General features: G+C 39.0%; 1 protein-coding gene across 4 annotated transcripts in view; it reads left to right on the forward strand.

Moving 5' to 3' along the window:
- The window catches only part of Afg2a (AFG2 AAA ATPase homolog A), a 155,106-nt gene that overhangs the window by 576 nt on the left and 129,588 nt on the right, over positions 1-24,942 (forward strand). For 2 of the 4 annotated variants that reach the window (XM_050138278.1, XM_050138280.1), the window contains exons 2-10: positions 3,904-4,028; positions 5,689-5,846; positions 11,459-11,517; positions 12,888-13,508; positions 14,537-14,666; positions 15,055-15,111; positions 17,928-18,051; positions 19,738-19,993; positions 23,910-24,064. In XM_050138278.1, the coding sequence (XP_049994235.1) occupies positions 3,904-4,028; positions 5,689-5,846; positions 11,459-11,517; positions 12,888-13,508; positions 14,537-14,666; positions 15,055-15,111; positions 17,928-18,051; positions 19,738-19,993; positions 23,910-24,064 (1,685 nt within the window). The remainder of the gene's footprint in view (positions 1-3,903; positions 4,029-5,688; positions 5,847-11,458; positions 11,518-12,887; positions 13,509-14,536; positions 14,667-15,054; positions 15,112-17,927; positions 18,052-19,737; positions 19,994-23,909; positions 24,065-24,942) is intronic. The other 2 variants (XM_050138279.1, XM_050138281.1) reach the window with 2 other exon arrangements.

The raw sequence follows: 24,942 nt of genomic DNA on the forward strand, positions 1-24,942 counted from the left end.
CAAGTCCCTGGGCCTTGCCGAGCGAGACTAGCAGCCCCGCTATGGCCGCGCTCGAGATGGCCTCGGCTCCTTGGAGATTTTACTGCCCAGCTAACCCTGCAGAAATGGTTCTTACTCAGCAGGCTGACGCTAAAAAGCCAGATAGCGGTTTTTGGTGGGGAATCCGTGCTGCCTAGCAGACAGTGTCGTGGCTTTAGGAAGGACGGCGTTTTCTTCATTGACCACGCAGGTTCTGATATCTAGTTGTTGCTGTTGGTGCATTGCACACTTGCGGTAATGGTCACATGCACAGCTCATGCAGTTTTCGCAGAAGCGGTGATGGATGAGCACCGAACGAGGGCCATTTTACAGAGTAGAGAAAGCTCACGGGGTTCCATCTGGGTTACACAGCCACCAGGGGCAGGGTCCATGTTTGGGTTCAGATCTCTTTGATTCCAGAGCTGTTGTCTTAGATCAGTTTTGTTGACATGGGTGAATGAACAGACTTAGATCTGAAAAGTCAAGACTAACTAGGGACATGGTTTTTATGTTCGGTAAGACTTTAAAGACAATCTTAGCGTGAGCATAGTGTTTTTATTCTGACATAGAAATTAGAATACAGTTTGCTCTGTAGACTCGACCTCTTTTCAAGTAGACCCTCCCCGCTGTCGTGTACAGACGTTCATGTTTCTTCTAGTTCAGACCTCTGGGGAAGTCCCACAATTTCTCCCTGCCGTCACTTTCTTACTGCCTGCTCATTAAGTGGAGTGTTCCCCGCCTCCTTGTCAGCCCCACTCTCCTGGTCCTTTTTGACTTGCATGCCATCGTCCCCTGGGAGCTGCTCTGTGATGGTCACAGCTCGTCTGTGTTGGCAAGCCGAGTGCACGGTTTTCAGTACTTGCCTTTGGATGCCGGTGGCCTTTGGCATTGTAGGTCTCTTCCTCCTCAAAGCACTTTGCTGCTTACTTTATTTATCGTTAGACTTTCGTAATTTTCTCCATGTGCCTTGGTGATCATTTTCTTTGCAGGTTTAACCTCTTCCATCTGATTCCGAAATATTGAAGTTCCGAAGTTCCTTAATTCTTAAGTCTGATATCCTCCTTTTTCTCTTAATTTATGGCAAGAATATCCAAAGTTAACTTTCTCATATATATCATCTTCAATTTTGATTAATTTTTGTAAAGCATTCTGTTTTTGAGTCTTGATTCAGTGTGTTTTATATCAGAATTTCTCAAGCACTTCCTGTGGCAAAGTTAAAAATGGCAAGTAGGTCACATATTGACAGTTTTGTAAAATAGTGCAATTAGAAAAATAAATTTAAAAACCAAAGTAATGATATTTATTGGGTTCACAGACACAAACTTTTATCTACTTGCAGTAAAAGTTTCTAAGTGATTGAATTTGTACTTAACCTTATTGTTTGTAGATTATATCTTGAATAGTATTGTCCATTACTTCTTCCCTTAGTTTTTCATAGTCCCTGTAGAATCAATTTCCTAAGTCTTCTACTTCCAGTAATACAAACTTTAGTCCTTAAATCTTTCAGAAACTGCTGGTCGCTGGTGGCCACACTTGCCTCTAAAACCAGCGCTCAGGAGGCAGAGGCAGATGGATCTCTTGAGTCAGCCTGGTCTGCAAAGTGAGTTCCAGGACAGCCAGGGTCACACAGAGAAACCCTGTCTCAAAAAAGCAAAAAACAAATGGAAATCTAGGGGTTAGACATAGCACGGCTTTCTCACATCTCTGTCTGCTCCATTACTGAGTTGTGTATAACCCAGATATTTTCTGTATTCCTTCTCACAGCGTTCCTGCTGCTTCTATTTCAAACCCAGACACCATCATCTTTCACCTGAACTGCTACAATGGCCTTCATTTGATTTCTCTCCTTGCAATTTTGTCCTCTTACTCTTTTTTCTACTTTGTAGTCAGAATGATGTTTTAAAATGGAAATCCTGTAGTGACACTACTGTTCTTCCCCATGGTTTTCCATGGTTATTAGGGTTACGGTTGGAATCTTGATGTAGTACACTACCCTGCATGGCTTTTGCCTTCCATAAGCAACTTTCTTTGTCGCTCATCTTTTTTAGTCTCTGAAGAATGGATCATACTCCACAGCATCTGTGCTTGCTTTTCCCTTAAGAAAAATAATCTGTTCTTCATAATTAGTTATTTCTTCCTCCTCCTCCATACCTGAATTTTAACACCACTTTTGTTGATTAGCATTCTCTAATTCTTCCTAATTAGGTCAGATCACACAGAATAGGCTAGGTCTCTCAGTCAATTTGAGGTTGTATGGTCTTAGTTTGTTACAGTTACTCAGAGCTCATTGGATAGCTAGTCCTACTAGATTACAAACTCCATGAGGCAATGGAGCAAGGGTGGATGATTGTTTGAAATTTACTTTATGAGCTGGTGAAATGACGGGGTGAAGATCTTGTGGCACAGACATAAGGACCAGATTTCAGATATCAAGCACCCATGTAAAAAGCTGGATGTGGAGGCGGGGAGAATGATTCAGTGGTAAGAGCACTTGCTTTGCAAGCACAAGGACCTGAGTTTGAATCCTGAGCACCCATTTAAAAAGCCAAATATGGGCCGGGCGATGGTGGTGCGCGCCTTTAATCCCAGCACTTGGCAGGCGGATCTCTGTGAGTTCGAGACCAGCCTGGTCTACAGAGCTAGTTCCAGGACAGGCTCCAAAGCTGCAGAGAAACCCTGTCTCGAAAAAGCAAAAAAAAAACCAACAACAAAAAGCCAAGTATGGTTGGGTGTGTCTTGTATTTGGGAGCTAGAAACAGATATATCTTGAGAGCTTACTGGCCCAGAGTAGCCAAAAACTATCAAGGTTCTTTCTGATTGAGTAAGGCCCATAACACAGAGTTACAATGTAGTGATACGTACCTGTGGTGCGTGTGGAGGCTGTCTTAGTTTCCTTCCCATTGTGATAAGATACCTGGAAAAGCAGATTAAGGGAGAATGGATTTATTATGGCTCACAATTTCAGGTTATAGTTCATCATCACAGGAAGGCACAGTGGCAGGACCTTGGGAGAACTGTCCACGTTACATCCACAGTTAGAACAGAGAACAGTAAGGTCTTGTATGTGTTCATTTCTTCCTTTTGATTGTGAATGTAATCTGATTAGCTGATCCAAGCTGTGAGTGCGAGTTTGATCCTTGGAACCTGCATGGTATAAAGGAAAGAATAGATTCCTTAAAATTATCTTCCACTACCCTGTATATGAATGCACCTACTAAAAAGGACTGGTAGAATTCTGTGGTCAGCTTTAGTAGATTTGGATGTTATAAGCAGAGAAGTGTATAATAGTGGTATATTAAGACACAAGGACTTGGCTGAAAATTTGTACATGAGCTCCATTAGCAGGGAGATGTGGAGGTTTTGGTTTTTTTTTTGTTTTTTTTTTTTTTTTAGGAAGGTTTTGAAATCCTGGATTATGTGGTTCAGAAGGGAAAACAAACCTCTGGAGGCAGATAGATGTTCCGGTTGTAGTCTTTGAAATCTAGCACCTTACTTGGTTCTTTCTGCGCTAAGTGCAGAGACTCTTGGAAGTATAGTTAGTTTTTGTAGTTGGTGCCATTTGTGACAATGCTGAGGACAGAACCTGAGGCCTTGGCCATGCTAAGAGAAGTGCTCTACTCTGAGTTAATATTCCCCAGTCACAATATGTCCTTAATGAACCAAGAGATTTCTTCTCCTTACGTTAAACTTTGTAGGTTATTCTCACAATTTACCAGTAAGCATTCCAAAAAGTTGGGTTTTACATTAGTTTAAAAAAAGAGGATTTCTTCAGGAAATGATAAACTCAATAGTATGTTTATATGAATATAGGATTTTCATTTATTCTAAAAATGCCTTAATTTCAGTTATAAGAGAGTATAAAATAAATTCTCTTTTCTCTTATAGTAGATGGCAAAGTTCCTAAGACATTCCAGAATTCCCTTGTTCATCTTGGACTTAATACTATGAAGTCTGCAAACATATGTATAGGCCGACCAGTGCTCCTTACCAGTTTGGATGGAAAGCAGGAGGTAAAATTCCTTATCCTTTTACTAGAAACATTGGAAATCCTTCTGGTTTTAACTTTGAATACAGTCAGGAGTCAGTGAACAGAAGTTTTTAATTGTGTATGTGAATCAGGAGTTGATTCTTTCCATGTCTTTCTCAGGAGTCAGACTCAGGTTGTCAGGCTTGGGGGTGGTAAGTGTCTTTGCCTATTGAACCACTTGCTGACTCTAAAAAAATATACTTTTAAAGAGAGCTGTAGAGATGGCTCAGCAGTTAGAATATGTTCTTCCGAAGAACATGAGTTCAGTTCCTAGCACCCACATCAGGCAGCTCACAATTGCTTATAATTTCAGCTCTTTGGGAACCCGATGCCTTTGGCTTTTGTGGACACCAGCCCGTGTGCATATACCCTCACACCACACATATGTACATATACATAATTAAAGTAATAAATCTTTAGAAAAATAAGTCTGTCATGTACTTAGTAGTCAGTCAAATACCGTAGAGAAAGGGCCATTGCTTTTTTTGTGTTTTTTACAGGGAGGTAGTGCCCGTGTCCCTTTAAGCTTTGTTTCTCCTAGTCGTTAAGTACATTTCTGTGCAGAAATGTGGTCTTGAGGCATGAAGAGCATCTGCCCTACATACAAATACTTACTGAGTCTCCCTGGATTTGCCAGTATTTCTCCTTGATGTCATGTGGATGAGGACTTCAAGACCAGAGCTTTCCCCAGATTTTCAGCAGCCTGACTCTGCCTGTTGCCAATTCCTGCCTCTGCCATAACCCCCGTTCCCTGCTCTCTGCTTCTTTCATCCATGGAGATGTTTGTGTGTTCTTTCATGAGAATGTGTGTGTATGTGTTCCTATGCATGTAGAGACCACAGATGTTTCTTTGGTTGCCCCACCTCATTTTTGAGATGGGTCCCGTCATTTGACCTGGAACTCATAGATGTGTCTGTGCTATTTGGCATGTGTGCTCGAGAGACCCAGTGCCTCCTCAGCACTGAGATTACAAGTGTGAGCCACCACACCTGGCTTTTTCCATGGGTTCTGGAAGTTGAACCCAGGTCCTCATACTTGCATAGCAAACAGTTTACACTCTTCAGCCCTAAGACCCAGGATTAAAGAGACTCCTTTTGTTCGTTTGTTTTGTTTTGTTTTATTTTTGAGACAAGGTTTCTCTGTAGCTTTGGTACCTGTCCTGGAACTAGCTCTTGTAGACCAGGCTGGCCTCGAACTCACAGAGATCCACCTGCCTCTGCCTCCCGAGTGCTGGGATTAAAGGCATGCACCACAACCACCCAGCTGAGCCACTGTTTGCAATGTGTCATAGAGAGGAAGTACCGGACTGTGTTCATTACAAGTTATCCTGCTTTTAATATTTTTCTCCTTTACTTATTACCATCTATTAATGTTTTTGTCTTTTTTAAAGTCTGCCTTCTATCATCTCACTATGAGCTTCTTCAGAGAAGATGTAATAGTCGTTAAAAATAATTTGCGAACTTACATAAGATTTCGTTTTATATTTTTGAATTGCAGTTTATCCCACTACAGGTTGTGTGAGATACTGTTTGGGAATAATGATTGTTTTCTGTGTAGTGGATGTGCTTAACATTTCCTTCCTTATAAATTGATGGTATTATATGTACTGATTTTCTGATATTGTTATTTTTTTCTCTGAGTAGGTTTATACGGCCTGGCCAGTTGCAGGATTTCCTGGAGGCAAAGTAGGCCTGAGCGAAATGGCACAGAAGAATGTGGGTGTGAAAGCTGGAGAGACCATTCGAGTCCAGCCTCTTTTGGGAGCTGTGCTCCAGGCTCAGGAAATGGACTTGGCACTGAGGTTTGGTTCTTTTCTTTGGTGACTATCTAGCTCAAAGCTGCCCAAAGGAAATGTAGTGAAAGGGATTGGAGAGATGGATCAGTGGTCAAGAGTTCTTGGAAAGACCCAGCTTTGGTTCCCGGCACTCACATGATGGATCACAGCCATCCATTACTCTGGTTCCATTGAATCCAAAGCCCTCTTTTGACCTTGGGGAGCACCAGGTACAAATGTGGTACACAAGACAGACATACATGCTAGCAAAACTTAAAATAAAATAAATAGATCTTTTAAAATAAAAGGAGAAATATAAACATGTTCATTTTGGGTTTTCTAAATAGATGAAGAAATGGATTTATTCACACATACACACTCTGGCTCCTTTTCTAAATCAAATCTTTAAAATCCAACATGCCTTTAATCCCAGCACTCGGGAGGCAGAGACAGGCGGATCTCTGTGAGTTCGGAGCCTGGTCTACAGAGCTAGTTCCAAGACAGGCTCCAAAGCCACAGAGAAACCCTGTCTCGAAAAACCAAAAAAAAAAAAAAATCCAACATGTCTGCTATATTTGTAGCTCATTTGTCTGTTTGAAGCAAGTTCTTACCATATAGTCCAGGCTGACCTTGAACTTGTGATCCACCTGGCTAGCCAATAGATACTGGAAAATTTCTCCTTTGTGTTTGGGGTGGAAACCAGGGCTTTGCTTATACTCATACTCCCATTTCTAGCCTTGATAGCCACATGTTAAATGAGTAGTGATACACTATGATAGCATTGGCCAAATGGGTGGCTACAATTTATGTATAAGGGACTCTGATGCCCTGTAGTTAAGTAGCCCTGACATTTTAAGTGAAGGGATTATAACTGAATACTTAGCAGTGTATTTTATTTATTATTAACTTGCAGTTAAATCAAGGCACTTACAGCTTATTGTGACTAGCTAAGAAATCGTTCTTTTCTCTTTGCCACTGAAGAATATTTATTCTAATATGAAAATGTCAACTACTTTATAATTAACAAAGCATAAATTAACTTCTTAATGAGGCATAACCCCCAGAAATATATTTTTTTATTTTTTGTTGTTAATTCTTTTGAGAATTGAATACAATGTATCTCAGCCGTATTCACCTCCCCTTCACCATCTCTTCATTCCTTACCCACCTAGGTTTATGTTCTTTTTGTAAGCACTAATTTGTGCTGCCCACATGCCCTTGGATATGTAGCCTTCTACTGGAGCAACATTGACTAACCAGGGTCTACATTCTTAGATAAAACTGGCTCTTCCTCTCCTAGCAGCTAGCAGCTGCTCTCCCAATAGCTTCAGGTCTAGGGGCAGGGTTTTGTGCCCAATTCCCTTCTTCCTGCTGAGATTTGGTATGGCTTGTTCTTCTACAGGCCATGTGCATGGTGTCGCAGTGACGGTTAGTTAGTTCATATAGGCAACTCTCTGCTGTGTCCAGAAGATACTGCTTCTTTGTATCCACTGTCTCTGGCTCTTACCCGCTCTTTCTGTCCCCTCTTCCACAGTGATCTCTGAGTCTTCAGAAGAGAGGATGCCATAGATGTGTCCCATTTGATGGCTCAGCTTGTGCATCTTATATTTTTTTGCACCTTTGCTTGTGGTCTCTTTGTTAATTAGCTACAAAAAGAAATGTTTTTCATTTTATTTTTAATGTGTATGAGGTCTTGCTTGTGTGTATGTATGTACATCATATGTGTGCCTGTGCTTGGTGCCTGCCGAGGCCAGAAGAAAGAATAGGATTCCTTGAAACTGGAATTGCAGGTGCTTGTGAACTGCCATGTGGGTACTGGAACCTGAACACAGGACTCTAGAATAGTAGCAAGTTCTTTTAGCAACTGAACTGTCTCCATGTGTTTTTATTTGTCTGTGTTTTGAGGCAGTTTTTCTTCAACTTTTTAGCTCAGTCTGGCTTGCTCCTACTTCCTCCTTTTGAGTATTTTAGATACATGTCACTGTAGGCAGCTCAAGAAATAATTTTAACTGATAGTTCAAACAAAGAACTTGATTGCTCACATTCAACCAAGTAAAAACAAAGACCTGTTACTACCAAGAGTTTTAAATTGCTCCTACTGAAGGGTGAATATAGTGTCTCACCCATCCTCCAATAGGATTTTGAGTTAAATTGATTGCTGATGAAAGTCTAACCCAAATTTGCTTTAATAAATAGAGCCTTTTGATAATTTAATGCCAGCTTAGTAATAATTTAGGTAATGTATGTGTAAGAATCAAAAAAAAATTTGTTATCTTGAGTTTAAAATGTTTTCTTTTTTTGTATATTCCATACTTGGGTTTTGGCATCATCCCTCTGCCCCCTTTGAAAACAGGAAACTGTTTTCAGAACAGTTAATGTACATTTCAGAACTCCTTAACGAACATTGTTTTGGATAACAAAAGCAAAGACTATTAATATCGAGAATCAGTTTTATATATTAGATGCTTATACATGTGTGCTGGTTTGAATGAGAGTGACCTCCATAGTCTCATATATTTGAATGCTTGTCCTCAGTTGGTGGAACTATTTTAGCAATGATTAGGAAGTATGTCATGAGGGTGGCCTTTGAGGTTTCAAGATCCCACACCATTTCCACTCGCTCTCTCTTTGCCTTGTACTTATGGATCAGTTGTGAGCTCTCAGCTCCTTTTCCAGCACCTTGGCTACCATGCCTGCTGCCGTGCTCCCATCATGATGGTCATGGACTCTAGCCCTCTAGAACCCCCAAATTAAATGGGTTCTTTTATAAGTTGCCTCGGTCATGGTGCTTTATCACCACAGTAGAAAGGTAGCAAAGAACACGTCACTTGCACACATTGGTAAGAATGAACAAACATGCATTTATCCTTTTGATTTTTATTTTCTTGTCATGCCTTTCAAGGTATCTATTTCTGTCTGTGTACTACCCCTCCCTGATTTAGGATCTCACTAGGTAGCCCAGGCTGGCTTCCATCTCATGATCCTCTTGTCTTCCTCTCAATTGCTGGGCTCATAAGTCTGTGACTGGTTTATTTACCCCTTTGAGGCAAATGAAATGGGTAAGTTGTGTGTTACATGAGATACTTGGTGGCACTGTTGCTGTTAAAGCAGGTTATCATCCGAATGTGTTGAAACAGCGAGACAGGAAGTAGTCATTGTTGACTGGAGTTAGCACTGGTCATTGTCTGAACTAGTCTCACCTTATTGGGGCTGAGCAGTGTTGAATGATTTTAAAAGACTGTGGATTTAAATGATATCTTGGTTTTCAAATTTTGATTTCTTTAAAAAATTACATTTTAAATAGGGCAGCAGAATGTAAACAAGAAAGTTAATTTCCACTTAGGATTATCAGTCATTTAAATCAGGGTAGCCAAAGAATTTTATTAGTGATATTGGAGCTATTTCTAATGGAAATGACTTTTATCTATACCTGTTCTTCAAATTTGTAACTGTCTTTTATTCACTTAATAAAGTAAATAAGTAAGGGCCAGAGAGACTGCTCAGGGGTTAAGAGTATTTGGCGCTCTTGTAAGATGGCTCAGGTTTTGTTCTTGGCACCCACATGGTTTTCTAGTCACCTGTTTTTCTAGTTCTAGGATATTCAGTGCCTTCTGGCACTTAGATTGTGTGTCCGCATACATGAAGGCAAAATACACATATATTTAAAAAAAAAACAAATCTTAAAAGTAATATAAGTATAACTTGATTTGGTGTTTTACAAATATAATTCAATTTAAGTTAAACTAAGTATGTAGTTGATTCTCATTGTTTATTTGTGGTAGTTATGTTCTCTGAGGTTTCTTTCCTTCACACTGATAGAGAAAACAGAGCCATTGTTCTTGGTGAGGAATTTGTATAGCTGTATATCTTTTACATAGACTGTGATCTTGAATACCTAGTTCTGATAGGATTCTATGTAGGCTGCATCGGAACAGGAGCACCATTATGTTAAGAAATTTGCCCGAGGCTATCTCCATGTGGAGTTGAGTTCAAACCCCCTCTGACTGGCCCCAGAGCTATATTTTGCACTGTACCACATCTGTCCTGCATTATCTCTGAGTCAGAGCTGAAACAAAAGGCAGAGTATCACCTTAGTCTACCTCAGTTGACGATATAGTTAATAGATGACCCAAACTTTGGGGTGCTGTCACATCCATAGCAACCACAATTACTATGAATTCTGCATGTTAAAATTAATCTTCAATAAAATGAATTTGTAACATAGCATTCACAGATAGGAGTTTTGGCCATATTAATACAGTTTATATTTCAATTAAATGAGCTTGTTAATCAGTCTCCCCTGGCACAAAATTGCCTCTGTTCTATGGGTCACTGACAGTTGGACAATTGTGGCTTCCTCTGTTTACAAATTCCTGCTGACACATGGAAGAGGAAGAGAGTGTTTGAAAACTTTACGTAATTATTTTAAATATTTTCTTTTGTGGGGTGTGTGTGCATGTGTATACAAATGTATGCAGGGCTGGAGGTGTGCTCTTTTGTGTACAAGTGTGGATGTCTTTCTCATTCATCTCACTCTATTTTTGTCTGTTTGTGTCTATCTGTCCATTCATTTGTTTCTCTTTCATTGAATCTGGAGTATGCCATTTTGGGTAGATTTGCTGGCTAGAAAGTTCCAAGACATTCATCTATTATATCTTCCTTTGCAGTGTTGCGGTTATAAGCCCAACTTTTATGTGGGTGCTGGAGATCCGAAGTAGGGTCCTGTTGTTTGGGCAACAGATACCCTCCGAATCTTCTCTTTAGCCCTTTGGAAACTGTTTATAAACAGGCTTTTAAAAGTAGGTGCAGTGGTATTAGATGTGCCTACTTCCTGTACTCCTGTATACAGCTCTTCTGGTGGAGACAGTGATTACTAGGATGATCCCAAATTTCTACCAATCAGAGACCCTTCAACAGAAGTATTCAAATATATGAGCCCTATGTTTTTCTTAGGCATATCCTTCAGAATCAATTTTCATTGCAGTTAGTACCTATTTTTCCCTACTTGCCACCTCTTCAGGTAATGCACTGTACAGGATTTGATTTTCCTGAAGATCTAATGTGTAAATTATGCAAAAGGGATGAAGTTAGCTGTGAATAAAAGCCTTTCTCTCTTCTAGGCAAGTTCAGAAATGGAGTAATCAGTTTAGGCGAGTGTGTTTTCACATGTGTTTGACTGACACACACAGAAATACCCTTCTCATTATGATTTAACATGCATGGTTCATGAATGTATCTAGATAGGTGGATAGCTATACTTACATGTATATGATACATGTACATGAAGTATATGTATATAAGAAAATGTTTTATAGAACAGTATTTACCATTTCCATGCAGTGTGCTCTGACATTTCATATGGGATTGGTTTTTATGGTTTTGTGGTCTCCTAATGAATATTACCTTACGTTTTGAAGATCACTGCCCTTAACCTTCTGTAGCATCAAACTGAAGATATTTTCCTGCAAGAAATATGTATCTGGAAAGTATAAAAAACTGCCTAAATTGTGCCTTTTGCTTTTAGGTTTTAGACAAATTGTTCTTCTGTTCTGTAACAGCCATGCTTGGCACTTTTTCTGTGGTTTAGTTTTTAATGTACCTAATGCTGATTTCTGTTTGTTTTTCTTTTCTCTCTGTAGTGACAAAGATAAGGAAATTAACGAAGAAGAACTGACTGGTTGTATTCTGAGAAAACTAGGTGAGATAGTATTTTAAATTGTCTTCAGTTTTAAGCAACAAAGCAACAAACAGTGCTTGTAGACTCTTTTTTTTTTTTTTTAAATAACTAAGTGACTATTCTCTTATTTTTGTCCATCTCTCCGGCCCAGACTATTTTCATTCTTCAAATACCCATTTGAAGACAAAGCTGGTGGTAGAAGTAAAGCGCGCGCTCTCTCTCTCTCTCTCTCCCTCTCCCTCTCTCTCTCCCTGTGTGTGTATGTGCATGCATGCATGCATGTATTGTGCCGCAGTGGTTTCGGTCCTGACACCCTAAATAGGGGTAAGGGAATGAAGAAAAGACAAACACAGAGAGACATATACAGAAAAGCTTGGGTCTAATGTGCTCACTCTGATGAAGTAGCAATTGCTACTTCCACCAGACAGAAATCTCAGTATTTTATTAGGTACAACAAAGAGGGCTAATCTCAGGAGGAAGTGTCTGTAGGTAGACAGTCTCAGGCTGTAAACATCTGGGAGGAAGAGGAAGCTGCAGTTGCTAGTGTAAACACACTCTCACCTGGACCCCCAGGAAAGCTTTGCTCTCCTCACTTTGAACCTGGTCCATATGGTAAATAGCTTTGCCAATTTAAAATGGGTTTGAGACTTTGGAGTCCTTCTCATAGCTGTGCACATGTCAGCAGTACACACTGACCCAAGGCGTCAGTCACTCAGGACTTTCTCTTCTCCATACATGAGTGCATGCTTGTGTGTACATGCATGTGTGTGCTTGAGTAGACATGGAGGCCAGAGGTCGACACTGGGTGTTTCAGTCCCCACCTTCTTTATTTATTTAGAGTCTTTGACTGAACCTGAAGTCGGTGGGTTCAGCTAGACTAGTTGATGAGGAAGCCTTCCTGTTTGCTTCTCTGGGGCTGAGATTACAGGGGTGCATAAAGATGCTAGGGATCTGTGCTCGAGTCCGTGTGTTTGCTCAGTAAGCACTTTACTTTTAAAGATTAACTTATTTATTGTGATTGTGTTGTACATGAATGTTTGTCTGCGTACACCACGTAAGTGACTAAACTGAGACTTTTAACCTTTGTGCTTGCACATTTTCCAATGAGGAACATTGCAGTGATGGTTTGAATGTTTCATTTAAGCTTAGTTGGTAAAAATGGATCTTTTTTGCTATGATTTCTAGAATTTTAGATTTACTGGTGTATAGGATTTGGAAGAATGAGTTTTTTATACATCTGGTACTGTGTCAGGGGAATTTATCCCCTCTATTTTTTGTGACAGTTTCTTTATTAGTGTTCCAGGTTTGTTAATAGCAAGTAAGTTGCTGTTAAAGCTGTTAAATGGGAAAATTATGCTGATGTCTATATATTTAATCAATTGTTTTTTTAGATGGCAAGATTGTTTTACCAGGCAACTTCCTGTACTGTACATTCTATGGACGACTCTGCAAGTTACAAGTCTTGCAAGTAAAAGGGACAGATGGCACGACATTGGGAAAGCCTCAGAGTGCCTCTGACACCCAGGGAGTGGCATCTGAACATTCTAGCGTGGAGAGCAGTGACGTGGATATATCTTTCCAGCTCAGCCAGTTAGATCTGAAAGAACCTCAGAGCCCAGTGTCACAGAGTACCCCCTGTAAATCCGCTAATGACAGGACTATGAATGAAGCTGGGGAAGTTTTGTCGGATGTTACACAGAGCCCCAGAGATGGCAGTGGACTTGGACTTAAATGTAGTTTTGATTCATCCAGAGAAGGAAATACACAGCCTATCAGTGAAGAGAAACTACTGAAGTCTACCAATGCAGGGGCAAAGAACAATACTGATACATTTTATTTTATTTCTTCAACAACAAAAATCAACCTTAAAAAAATTTGTACAAATTCAAAAGAACAAGACAGCCAATTCAAAGTAACTTACGACATGATTGGAGGCTTAAACAGTCAGCTGAAAGCAATAAGAGAAATAATTGAACTGCCTCTCAAGCAGCCTGAACTTTTCAAGAGTTACGGTATGTCACCTTTAGTTTGCTATGTTCGTGTCCCATTCAAACTCAGGCAGTTGGTTAGCCCCACTCTGATACAACTCCTCATCCTCTTGTCCTTAGCTTCTGTGTCGTGTGTTGTACTGGCTTTGGGAGATGATAGTTGTATGGCTTTTCCCGATGGTTGGTCTTTGTGTGAGTGACAGGTGTGTCCCCTGTGTTAGCATATTACCCAATGTTGGTGGACTGAATCTTCAGAAAATATCTTTATTTTATTTTATTTTTGATTTTTTGACACAGGGTTTCCTCTTTGTATCTCCAGCTGGCTGTCCTGGAACTCACTCTGTAGACCAGGCTATCCTCAAACTCACAGAGATTCGCCTGCCTCTACCTCCCTGAGTGCTGGGAATAAAGTGTGTGCCACCATCGCCTGGCTGAAAGTATCTTGTTATGCTAGATAAGACATAATGTCTAGAGAAATAAGCAGATAGTCATGGTTCAGTTAAACCTTGTTAGGAAATTTAGTTCTTTATGTGTCTGCTTTGAAGCAAGTAGTTAACGAAGTAACTCACTCCTAGGAAACTCAAGAGCTAGTTCTGCATGTTGTTGTACAAATTCTGTGCTTCTATTTCTTATTTAGTGCCACCCATTTTTCCCCTTTCTTATGAATCTTCACATATGTAAAAGGAACTCATGGATTTGTGTATTTTTTTTTAGTAATTTTTGTATTAAGAGTACAACTTGGAAGAAATTATGTTGTGTTCTGATTGCTGAACTGTGCTACCTGAGATGGCGCAAGACAAGGGCTCTGTTTTAAAAAACAAACAAAAACACCAAAAAAAATTCATGCTTCCCTCACTGTGATTTGTAGAGATAGAGAAAGTCATTGCTGGGCTCAGGATTTGGGATAGATAGTACATCTTTCTGGGAAGTAGGGAGAAGTAGGATTCCATTTCTAACTTATGTTGGAAGTTGTGTGGCAGTTTAACAAGAAAATTAATAATCATACTGAATGCACTGTGTATTTTTGTGTTTTTTTTTTTTTTTTCTTGTAGGAATTCCAGCACCTAGAGGGTTGTTACTCTATGGTCCTCCCGGCACTGGGAAGACAATGATTGCTAGGGCTGTTGCTAATGAGGTTGGAGCTTATGTTTCTGTAATTAATGGTCCGGAAATTATAAGCAAGTAGGTATATGATTTAAAGTAAATGTTCACTACTAAGTTTATATATTTCAGGTGTGGCTTCTTAAATAGTTGTGTTATATTTTTGCCTAGATAGTCCATGCTTTAAACTGTTTTTGAGTATTTTAAATTTGCCCCTCTTTTTCTGAGGCATGGTCTTACCTATGTAGCTTAGCCTGACCTTTACTTTCGATCTTTTTGCCTTCATTCCCCAAATGCTGATATTTTATATTTGCTTCTAATTTTGCTTTATATTATGCACAAAATTTGAAAATAAAAGTAATTTTAAGTATTTTAGAAATGCTTGAAAATTCAGACCACCTTTTTATAGAAAAAAAATCTTATAAATACTACGAAATGCAAAACACTACATGTTTTTTATTCCTTACAGATTCTATGGTGAGACTGAAGCAAGGTTACGCCAGATATTTGCTGAAGCCACTCTACGGTACTGTTAATATTTGATGTTTTCGAATTAATAATTGAAACTCTATTTAGTGAAAAATAGTGGCACTTTATGTAAAACTAAGGAGTAACACAGATAGTGATGGCCTTAGAGATTGATGGGAGACTTCAGGAAATGTTATCTGTTTTTGGAAGTTTGATAAAGAAGTTACTACATGACATAAAGTAGAAGAATTAAGACAATGAAGGAAACAGGCTGAGTAGAGATTCATCGCAGGAGAATAGACTGCTTTTGTTGGTTCTCGGTAACATTTCCCGTGCTATTAGAGTCTTTTCCAGAAAGTGTTTGTCTGTACTGACTCTTAAAAGTATTTGCCCATGATTTCCTATAGCATTTTCAGGATTCAGGTCTAGTAGTTTTTAAACCTTTGCATATGTTTTGGTGTAGTATATGAAATATTTTCATTCTACATGTGGGTATTTAATTTTCCAGGTTTTTTTTTTTTTTAATCCAACAGTTGTTTTAGACATGTTTGTTAAAAATTGTATGAGTATTGTCGTGTCCTTTATTCCATTAGTCTCTGTCTGTTTTTGTGTCAGTACTGTGCTGGGTTTTTTTTGTTGTTTTGTTTTTCAAGATTTGTTTATTTTTATGTGTATGAACGTTTTCCCTGCATGTATGTCTGTCTACCACTTGCATGCAGTGCCTCAGAAGAGGGCATCTGATCCCCTGGAATTGGAATTGCAGACTGTTGTGAGTCCCCAGGGTACTGAGAATCAAACCCACTTCATCTGCAAGGCTCCCCAAGTGCTCTGAATTGCTGAGCCATCTCTCAGGCGTTCATGCTGTTTTTCTCACTGTGGGTCTGTAGTAGTCTGAGATTAGAACCTGGTAGTCCAGTGTTCCTATTTCTGCTTACTATGACTTTGGATGTGATGGTGTGCCACAGAGGTCTGTCCTATCCTTTATTTCTGTTACTGTGATAAAATACTCAGATAGAAAGCAACTAAGTGGGACAAGGGTCTTTTTATTTTCATGTTTTCCTTTTTTTTCCCCTTAGCTTACAGTTCTAGGTTGTAGTCCATTATTGTGGGAAAGTCAAGTAGCAGCTCAGCTCAGCTGGTCATATCAAGTCCATGGTCAAGAGCAGAAAGAAATGAATGTATCAACATTTGCTTGCTTGTGCTCAGCTTGAGTTTTCCACTCTTTAACGGTTCAGGGCATGTAGGGAATGGTGTCTTTCCTATGGATTTACTTCAGACAGAGTTCCTCAGAGACATGCCCAAGAACCAATTCAATTTAGATAGTTCCTCATTGAAATTGTAGAGTGATTTTAGGTTGTGTTAAGTTGACATTTATAGCTAGCCATTATGGAGTCTTATTTTCTATGGATGCTGGAATGTTTTTCTAGTTCTATGAAGAATGTCACTAGAATTTGATAGGGAGTACATGAAATCTATAGGTTCCTTTTAGTGACCTTTGTAACGATTTTAATAGTATTAACTGTCAATCCATAACATGGAAGGTCTTTCATATTCTCTTGCCTTCTTTATCTTTTTCAGTGTCTTGAAGTTTTCATGTAGTTTTTTTCACCTCCTTGGCTAGATTTTTTTTCCTAGGTTTTTCTTTGTCTAAGTCACTGTAATTGGATGTGAGTTGGTTTAGTTGTTCTGATTCTCTCTGGGAAAATTTGTTATCACTGTATAGAAAGGTACTGGTTTTCATGTAATTTTGTATTGGTACTTAGCTGAACCTGCTCACCATGTCTTAAGTTTCCTGCTATAGCTTCTAAGTTCTTATATGTAGGATTATGTCATTTGGGAGTAAGGATACTTGGGACTTTTCCCTTTTTGTTTGCACCTCTTCCCTTTTACTTTCCCTTTCCTTTTTGATGATACTGAGGATTGATCCTAGGGCTTCATGGATGTAAACAGAGTTACAGCCCCAGCTGCCCCTCTTATTTTTCTTACTTACTGCTGTCCCTGTGTCTGAGTACTGTATTGAGAAGGAGTAGTGAGGGTAAATACATTTGTATTGCTCCTGATTTTAGAGGAAATGCTTTTAGTTTCCCCCATTTTGTGTTGTGTTGACCAAGGGCTTTCTTGGCTTCATTATGTGCCCTAAGTTGGTCTACTTAGGCTCAGGGCTATGGTATGACATGCCAGATGCCAGAGTTATTATAAGTATATAAGTTCTACTCTTGGCCCCCAAGTCAGGCTTGTCTTTCTCTGTGCACTCCATTGCCAGAGCAGAGCTGCTTCAGCTTGTTAGTATTTGGCCTCAGGCTTTCCATAACTGCCTCTTAGGGCTTTGGCTTTGCTTCACTTTCCGACAGTTCCGAATAATGGGTTTTCTCTCAAGATCTTCCCCAGTCTTGTCCTTAGTGTCGTACATAAAATGGGATTTCTCTTTGCTGACCCATCTGCTGAAGAAATGCTGTCTCCCTGACAACCACAACTGGCTTTCAGGCTTTTGCAAGCTCTGGGCTTGTTCCATGTTGCTTGTGTCTTTTCACTAGTCTCCCTTTGAAAAGTGGGGGTTGCAGGTGGTTCTTCTGTTTTTCCTCCTTCGGCTCAGAGACAGGTGACTGGAGCTGTGTACCTTCTGACATTTTGTCTATGTCTTTGAAGCATCTTGCCACTACTGTGAATCTTTGGAATCGTCTGGTTTTTCTTTTACTTACTCTTACCCTTCCCCAGGTCACACAGAGGTCTTTTATGAAAGGCAGATAGGCTAGAATGTGAGGTTGATAACTTTGCACTAGAAATAATTGAAGTTTTTTTTTTTTATTTAGCATTTGAGTGATTTTGTTTTTAATATTGATAAATAAAATTGAAATGTAATGCATTTGTTTTTAGGCACCCATCAATTATTTTTATTGATGAACTGGATGCACTTTGCCCTAAAAGAGAAGGTGCTCAGAATGAAGTGGAAAAGAGAGTTGTAGCCTCACTCTTAACATTAATGGATGGCATTGGCTCAGTAAGTCTAACACTGGCATTTAGAGTATGCAGTAGCAACACCTACCAAACGTATCTGGGTGTGTGTGTATCAGGGTGAGGGAAAATCAAGCATGAAGCTGGGTTAACAAGTAATTAGCTTCTGTAAATTGCTTAGTAACTAAGAGACCCACATAGCCTGGCATGTTTTTCTATTACATAAATAATTTACCAAGATATATTTGTGTGTGTGTGTGTCACGTGATATTAATATAAAACCCAAGACACGTCAGTAAAGAAGATTCCTTATTAAATCTTAGTGAATTTTATTAAGTTTCCCTGGATATTATGGTATATGCTTGTAGTCCCAGTTCTTAAGGAGGCTGAGGAAGGACGATCATGTCAAGGCCAGGTATGTAGTGTATATAAGGCCAGCCTTGGCTAAGTGAGATGTGTCTCAATAAACTAAATTTTAATAAGTTCATGAGTTTTTTTTTTTTTTTTTTTTTTGCCTTGAGATATGTTTTGCTGTGTAGCCCAAGGTGTCCTAAAATCTGAGTTATTCTCGTAATTCATGATTCTCTTTCTCTTCTTGAGGTAGAGCCTTGCTGTATAACTCAAGTGTCTTAAAAACTCAGTTCTTTTCTCGCAGCCTCTGAAATGCGTGACTACAGCCTGCTTTATATTTGTGTATTAGTCAAAGCTATGATATGCTAATTCTGAAAATGACTAATAGAAACAGGAGTAGAGGAAAATTCTGTCAGACTTTTGACATCTGTTAACCAGAAAAATGTACTTCTTAGATTAGATTGAAAATGGCCAACGTTCTTAGATTCACAGTATGTTAGCACCAAGAGAAATCTTAGACAGCACATAGTCCCACACCTTCCTTTTGCACAGTAAAAAGCAAAAGGAATGTTCGATTTTTATTTCCCATTGGTGGGAAATGAATATGTGAAAATAATGTGAATTTTTGTATTCAGTCAGATGTTTCTTTAAGCAGGCCTTACATGGTAGGAGGAAAAGACCTGTTCCTGTAGGCCGACGTCTCTGTGCCTTGGCAGCTGCTCCCAAATAACCACACAAAGACTTAATATTAATTTTAAATGCTTGACCAATAGCTTAGACTTGTTTTTAGCTAACTCTTATAACTTAAAGTAACCCATTTCTATTAATCTATGTACTGCCCCAGGCTCGTTTACCTCTTGTATGTACTTTCCACCCTGCTTACTCTGCTTCTCATAGTGTCTCCTCTGACTCTTGAGACTCTGCCTAGCCATCGGCCAGTCAGCATTTTATTAATCAAGAAGAGTAATACATATTTACAGTCTACAAAAAGATTATATCACAGCACACTCTTGAAAATTTTGGTCTCTGAAAGAAAACAGTTGATGTGTGAGAAAGAATTTTTAGATAAGTTGTTAGTTAAGCCTGGTTCTGTATGAATACTATTTAGGTTGTAACCTTCACTTCTAAGTAGAGGAAAAACTACTTAACTACTAGAAAGCTTTATCAGATAAAAAGTATTTTGACCAAACTTTGAAATAGCTATTCTAAAGTTAATAAATGTTTAATAAAAGTTTATTAGAAATAAAATTTGTTAGTGGAAGTATATGGATTAATGCTTAATATTCTAGACCATCCTAGTCATTCTTTTCCAGAGTCAGTTTTCACCTCTCTATTTTTTTAAAAAACAAATATGTAATTCATTCTTATTTTATTTTGTTAGGAAGGAAGTGAAGGACGGGTATTAGTTCTTGGGGCCACAAATCGCCCTCAGGCGCTAGATGCTGCACTCAGAAGACCTGGACGATTTGATAAAGAGATTGAGATCGGGGTTCCTAATGCCCAGGACCGGCTTGATATTCTCCAGAAGCTGCTCCGAAGGGTGCCACACTTGCTCACTAAAGCGGAGCTTCTGAGGCTGGCAAACAATGCCCATGGATATGTTGGCGCAGACTTGAAGGCTTTGTGTAATGAGGCAGGTGAGAGTGACTGTCTCTCATGAGTCTGTATTGACAGTTTATGTATATACTGATAATTTGGTTGTTTCTAATTAGAAATAGCTTTATCTTGTTTAGTCATAAAATGTATGTATTAAATAAAAATGTACATAACTTAGAAAATTATGAAGAAAAAACACTTTCATTTTTACCTCTAGTAGAACATACTCTTAGAATTTTCCTCAACATGTATGTGCATGCACACATAGCAGGATGTGTAGGTGTTAGAAATGCTGACATTGTTATTACTTTGTTTTGGAACTCAGGAAGTTACAGTTTATTTACAGAGTAGTCTGGTGTTTGTGTTGGAACCATCATAGCAAAACTCAAGGATGTGTTACAGAGACATTTTAACTGAAAATGTGTGAGGGCTGTTAGTTAACTCCTCCACTGCCTGCTTAAGAGCATCATAAGGACATAATGGAGGATGTGTGGACACACATACCATAGTGCATGTGAGGAGGTCAAAGGAGGCTTATTTTTTCCAGGCTAGATGGCCCTGGAGTTTCTGGTAAGTATTCTCCTTTCTCTGTGTCATGCTGTTGCAAGTGTTGAGATTCCAAACAGGCACTACTGCATCCAGCTATACACGAGTTTTAGGATTCAGACTTGGGTCCTCATGCTCTACCCCACTGGGCTGTCTTTGCAGCCCGTGTACTTACTTTTGAAGCTCTTCTGGGCAGTAGTTTAGAGTATTTTCAACTGTGGAAAGTATGCTTAAGTGAAGATAACTTAGAAATAGTTGATTCAACAACTAATTTATTGAAAGAAGTCCATTGTGTTTTTCTGGAGGATCAGGCATGTCTGTAGTCTTAGATGTATTCCCAGGTCTCTATATGGCATGTTTTCACATTCTTTCCTATACTAGACTCTCTTTTTCTACTGTGGCATTATGTCAACATCCACCTTATAGTTTCATATTATATTTTTTAAAAGGTTTAATTCTTGTGGTAATAGAAGAAATTTCTTTTTAAATGAGAAATTTCATTATGTTGAGCTTTAATTTTGAATGGAAGGCAACTTTTGTGTAACCAATTTATATTTATATTTATTATGCTTTGAAGATTTTTTTAATCCTTTACCCTTTTCAAAAAAGGATTTATTTTATATTTAGTTTTGTGTATGTGTGTTTTTGCATATGTGCACAAGTACTGGTACCCTCAGAGGCCAGAAGAGGGCATGTGATCCTTTGGGCCTAAGTTACAGGTAGTTGTGAGCCAACTGATGGGTGTGCTGGAAACAGAACTGTGGTCCTCTGTAGCAGATGCTCAAATGCTGAGCCACCGCTCCAGCCCCTTGTTTTATTCTTTTTACCTGCCCCATGTAAGTATGGGGAAAGAAAGAAATACAGGAAAATAAATTGAGATGAGATAGATGAGAATGTTTGAATGTCTTTCTTTTGATGGAAAAAATATTTTTTTTTTCATTTTCTCAAAGTTGCCATAATTTCCAAATTGGAGAACTACTGGGTGGGGGAGCTGGTAAATAGAAACATTACATGTGTCCGGTACCTGTAGGGAGGCCTGAAAAGGATGTCAGATCCCCTGGGACTGGAGTTAGAGATAGTTGTGAGCTGCCATGTGTCTTCTGGAAAAGCAGCCAGTGTTCTGCTGCTGAGAACTTCTCTCCAGCGTGTAAATAGGTTTTGAGGAAGGGTTGGGTAGGTTTGCATTTAAAATCTCATTTGTGATCTTAGTCAAGTTTGAGCCTTATTCTTCTCCATTTGTGAATTGAGTAGCTTAGAGGAGATGATATTGAGGTGCTGTTGCAACCATGACATTGGTTAGATAAGTGAAAGGGAGAAGATAACAGCAATACTCCAGTTACTTATTAAGCCTGCTGTGGCCTCATACAGAATATGGATTTCCAGGCTGTCTCAGTCTGTAGGACTGAGGCAGCATCTTTCGTGAAGTACTTAGGCCACACTGGCTGTAACTTCTGGCCTAGTTCTTCTCTGTGTCTCTTCAGTTGAAATATGAAATATGAAAAATATGAAAATTGGAAATATTGCAGTAGTATATACCTAACAACTGGATTTTTCTTGATGTCCTACCAGTTATAATATTTAATGTTGATAGTTGGGGGTCAAACTTATTTCAGATGTTAATTTTTGAGGTAGTGTGATGTGCTGTGCACAACTTGACCAGGACTTTGTTTTGTAGCTCACCCTTGTAAGCAAAGAGCAGCTTTTTGAAGTATTTTATCTCAAATGGACATTCTGTTTACAACCTAGACTGTCTTATCCTGACACTTTCTGACGGCCTTTCTGACTAACCAGCTGCATAGCTTTTTATTCCCTTATTTTATAATGTTCTAAAATAACAACATAGACAAGCAGAGTGACCTCTTTTGGAAAACATAAAATATTAATTATGTAAACTATGCTGATTTTTATGACTCAGAAATTCTTAACCTATGGTGTCCAGAGCTATGAGATGTTCATACTTGCTTTTTTTTTTTTTCTTTTTAAGCAGAAATTTTGGGAGTATCTGCTTTGTGCCTGAAAGAACCTGTTTCTGATGTTTTTCACCAAAATTTGAATTCTACCAACTTTTTCTTTATTTGAACTAAAATATTGAGTTAATAAAAATTCCACATTTTAAAGACCAGGGAAATAACATGGCTTACTAGAAGAAAGCTTGCAGAGCTCTGGGTTAAAATGGTAGTTTTATACTTTATCAGCTAAGAGGTAGGGCAATCCATTCTGCCTCTTGATTTCTGTTTCTTCAGAAGTTAAATAGGGGAGATAGTCTTAAGATGTCACAATAATTGGTCTATTGTACGTATCTGTCTTACTATTAGTGCTATGCTGGAAGAGATAGACATGCTTTCTTTATTCAGATACACAGGCGCTCAATGTGTTTATTGAATAGATTGTAAGTGTAGTCATATTTTATTTGTATTCTAAGATCAGAGGGCAAAGCAGCCATACTAGATGACCATACTGGCTAGGGAGTGGTGGCTCACACCTTTAATCCCAGTGTTTGGAAGTCACACACCTTTAATCCCAGAACTAGGGAGGTGAAGACAGGAAGGGATATAGCTGAGCAGACTGAGGGGAAGAGACAGGAATTCACTGGAGTGTGGAGTCTGGGGTTTGGTGGAGATGCAGTGCACTGTAGGCAGTCTGAGGGTCACCCCTTTGGTCTGAGCATTGATAGAGGGAAAGGTCTCTCTAGTGGCTTCCTGCTCTGCTTCTCTCATCTTCAGCTTTAACCCCTGTCTCTCTCTCTGGGTTTTTATTATTCTTGCTACATCTGAGACCCAATGTTTGGGGTATGAATTTACCCAAAAGCCATTTGCTTTCTAGTTCTTTTCTAGCTTTTCTGTTCTCCATACCATAAACTTTCTTGAGCGAGCATTTTACCCTTTTTATCTTCAATCTCCCTCAGTACCCTCGTAAAATTATCACTCATTACAGATTATGTATGTGCATCTAACTCTCAAGTCATCTTCTGTCTTGTGTTCCACCTCCTTTCAGGTCTTCTCCCAGTCTCTCTAAAGTCATGGCTTGGTTTTAGTGCATTCAGGAAAAGGGCAGTAGCAAAAGGCATGCAACTATTGTACTTGTTTTAATGACACCCTATTAGTGCTATTCTTTGATTTTCTTCGTAAATGTTATTTGTAAATCGTTTTATGTTTGCAAAATACCTGTTCTCTAGTATATAATTTCAGTTTGTCATCTTCCTGCTGCCTAACTTAAGCACTTGAGTTGTGCTTTAATCTTCCTTATATTTCTGTCCCTATCACCATTAATTCCTCTCCATTTTATACATACCTGTAAGTACAGAGTACTGTAAATGCTATAATATCCACAGAGTTTGGGGTTAGTAGTGTTGTTACTTAGTTGGTATTTATGGAATAAGTGATCAATTTTGTGTTCTTTTCCTCTTCATAGGTCTGTATGCCTTGCGAAGAGTTCTAAGAAAACAGCCTAATCTCCCTGATAGCAAGGTGGCTGGTATGGTGAAAATTACCCTCAATGATTTCTTACAAGGAATGAATGACATCAGACCTAGTGCTATGAGAGAGGTAGCAATTGATGTCCCAAATGTAAGTAATTTATACCCTATGCCACCCTTACTATTTGAATACTGTTCTTAAGGAAACTGAGACTCCGAGATGACTGACTTAACTAGGCTAACCTTTTTAAAATAGACATGTAAAATTAAATGTTCTTTTAAGATAGTTATAAATCCAGGGTGTAACATGAGGGCCTGCTTGTTGGGGGGTTTCTGTCCTCCCACCAGGTTCTATGCTGTTTAGCCCCAAAGAAAATCACACAGAAGTCTTCATAAGTTATAAACTGATTGGCCCATTAGCTCAGGCTTCTTATTAACTCTTATAACTTATATTAGCCCAATATTCTAGTATATGTTAGCCACATGGCCTCAGTACCTTTTTCAGCGGGGCAGGTCATATCTTCCTTCTTTGGTGTTTGGACAGGACTGGGGAGGAATGGGCTTCCTCCTTCCCAGGATTCTCCTGTTCTCTTTGACCCACCTCTACTTCCTGTCTGGTTGTCCCGCCTATACTTCCTGCCTGGCTACTGACCAATCAGCGTTTATTTAAAACATAATTGACGGAATACAGAATTGCCCCACATAACCAGGGAAGTTCTTTGATAACTCGTAGAGGTCCTGTGTTGTATATCCTTTGCCTAGTTTTCTCTGGTGATAGCATCCTGCAAAACCAGATGGGATATGCATATTGCTAAACTCTGCTGCTCTGACTTGAACTTCCTCACTGTCAATTGGACTCTGAGTATTTGGTGTATTTAGGTATATGGGGTTTTGTCAGATGGAAACACTTGTGTTTTTATCATCATATTCAAATGATCACAGTGTCCCCATCCCACTTAACTTTAAAAAGGATATATAAATGGAATTATACGAGACACAACCTTTTAGAATTAGCTTTTTCTTTTTTTT

The sequence above is a fragment of the Alexandromys fortis genome, unplaced genomic scaffold (genome assembly GCF_014885135.2).
Source record: "Alexandromys fortis isolate MF-2015 unplaced genomic scaffold, M_Fortis_MF-2015_v1.1 scaffold_15, whole genome shotgun sequence".
NCBI classification, from domain to species: Eukaryota; Metazoa; Chordata; class Mammalia; order Rodentia; family Cricetidae; genus Alexandromys; species Alexandromys fortis.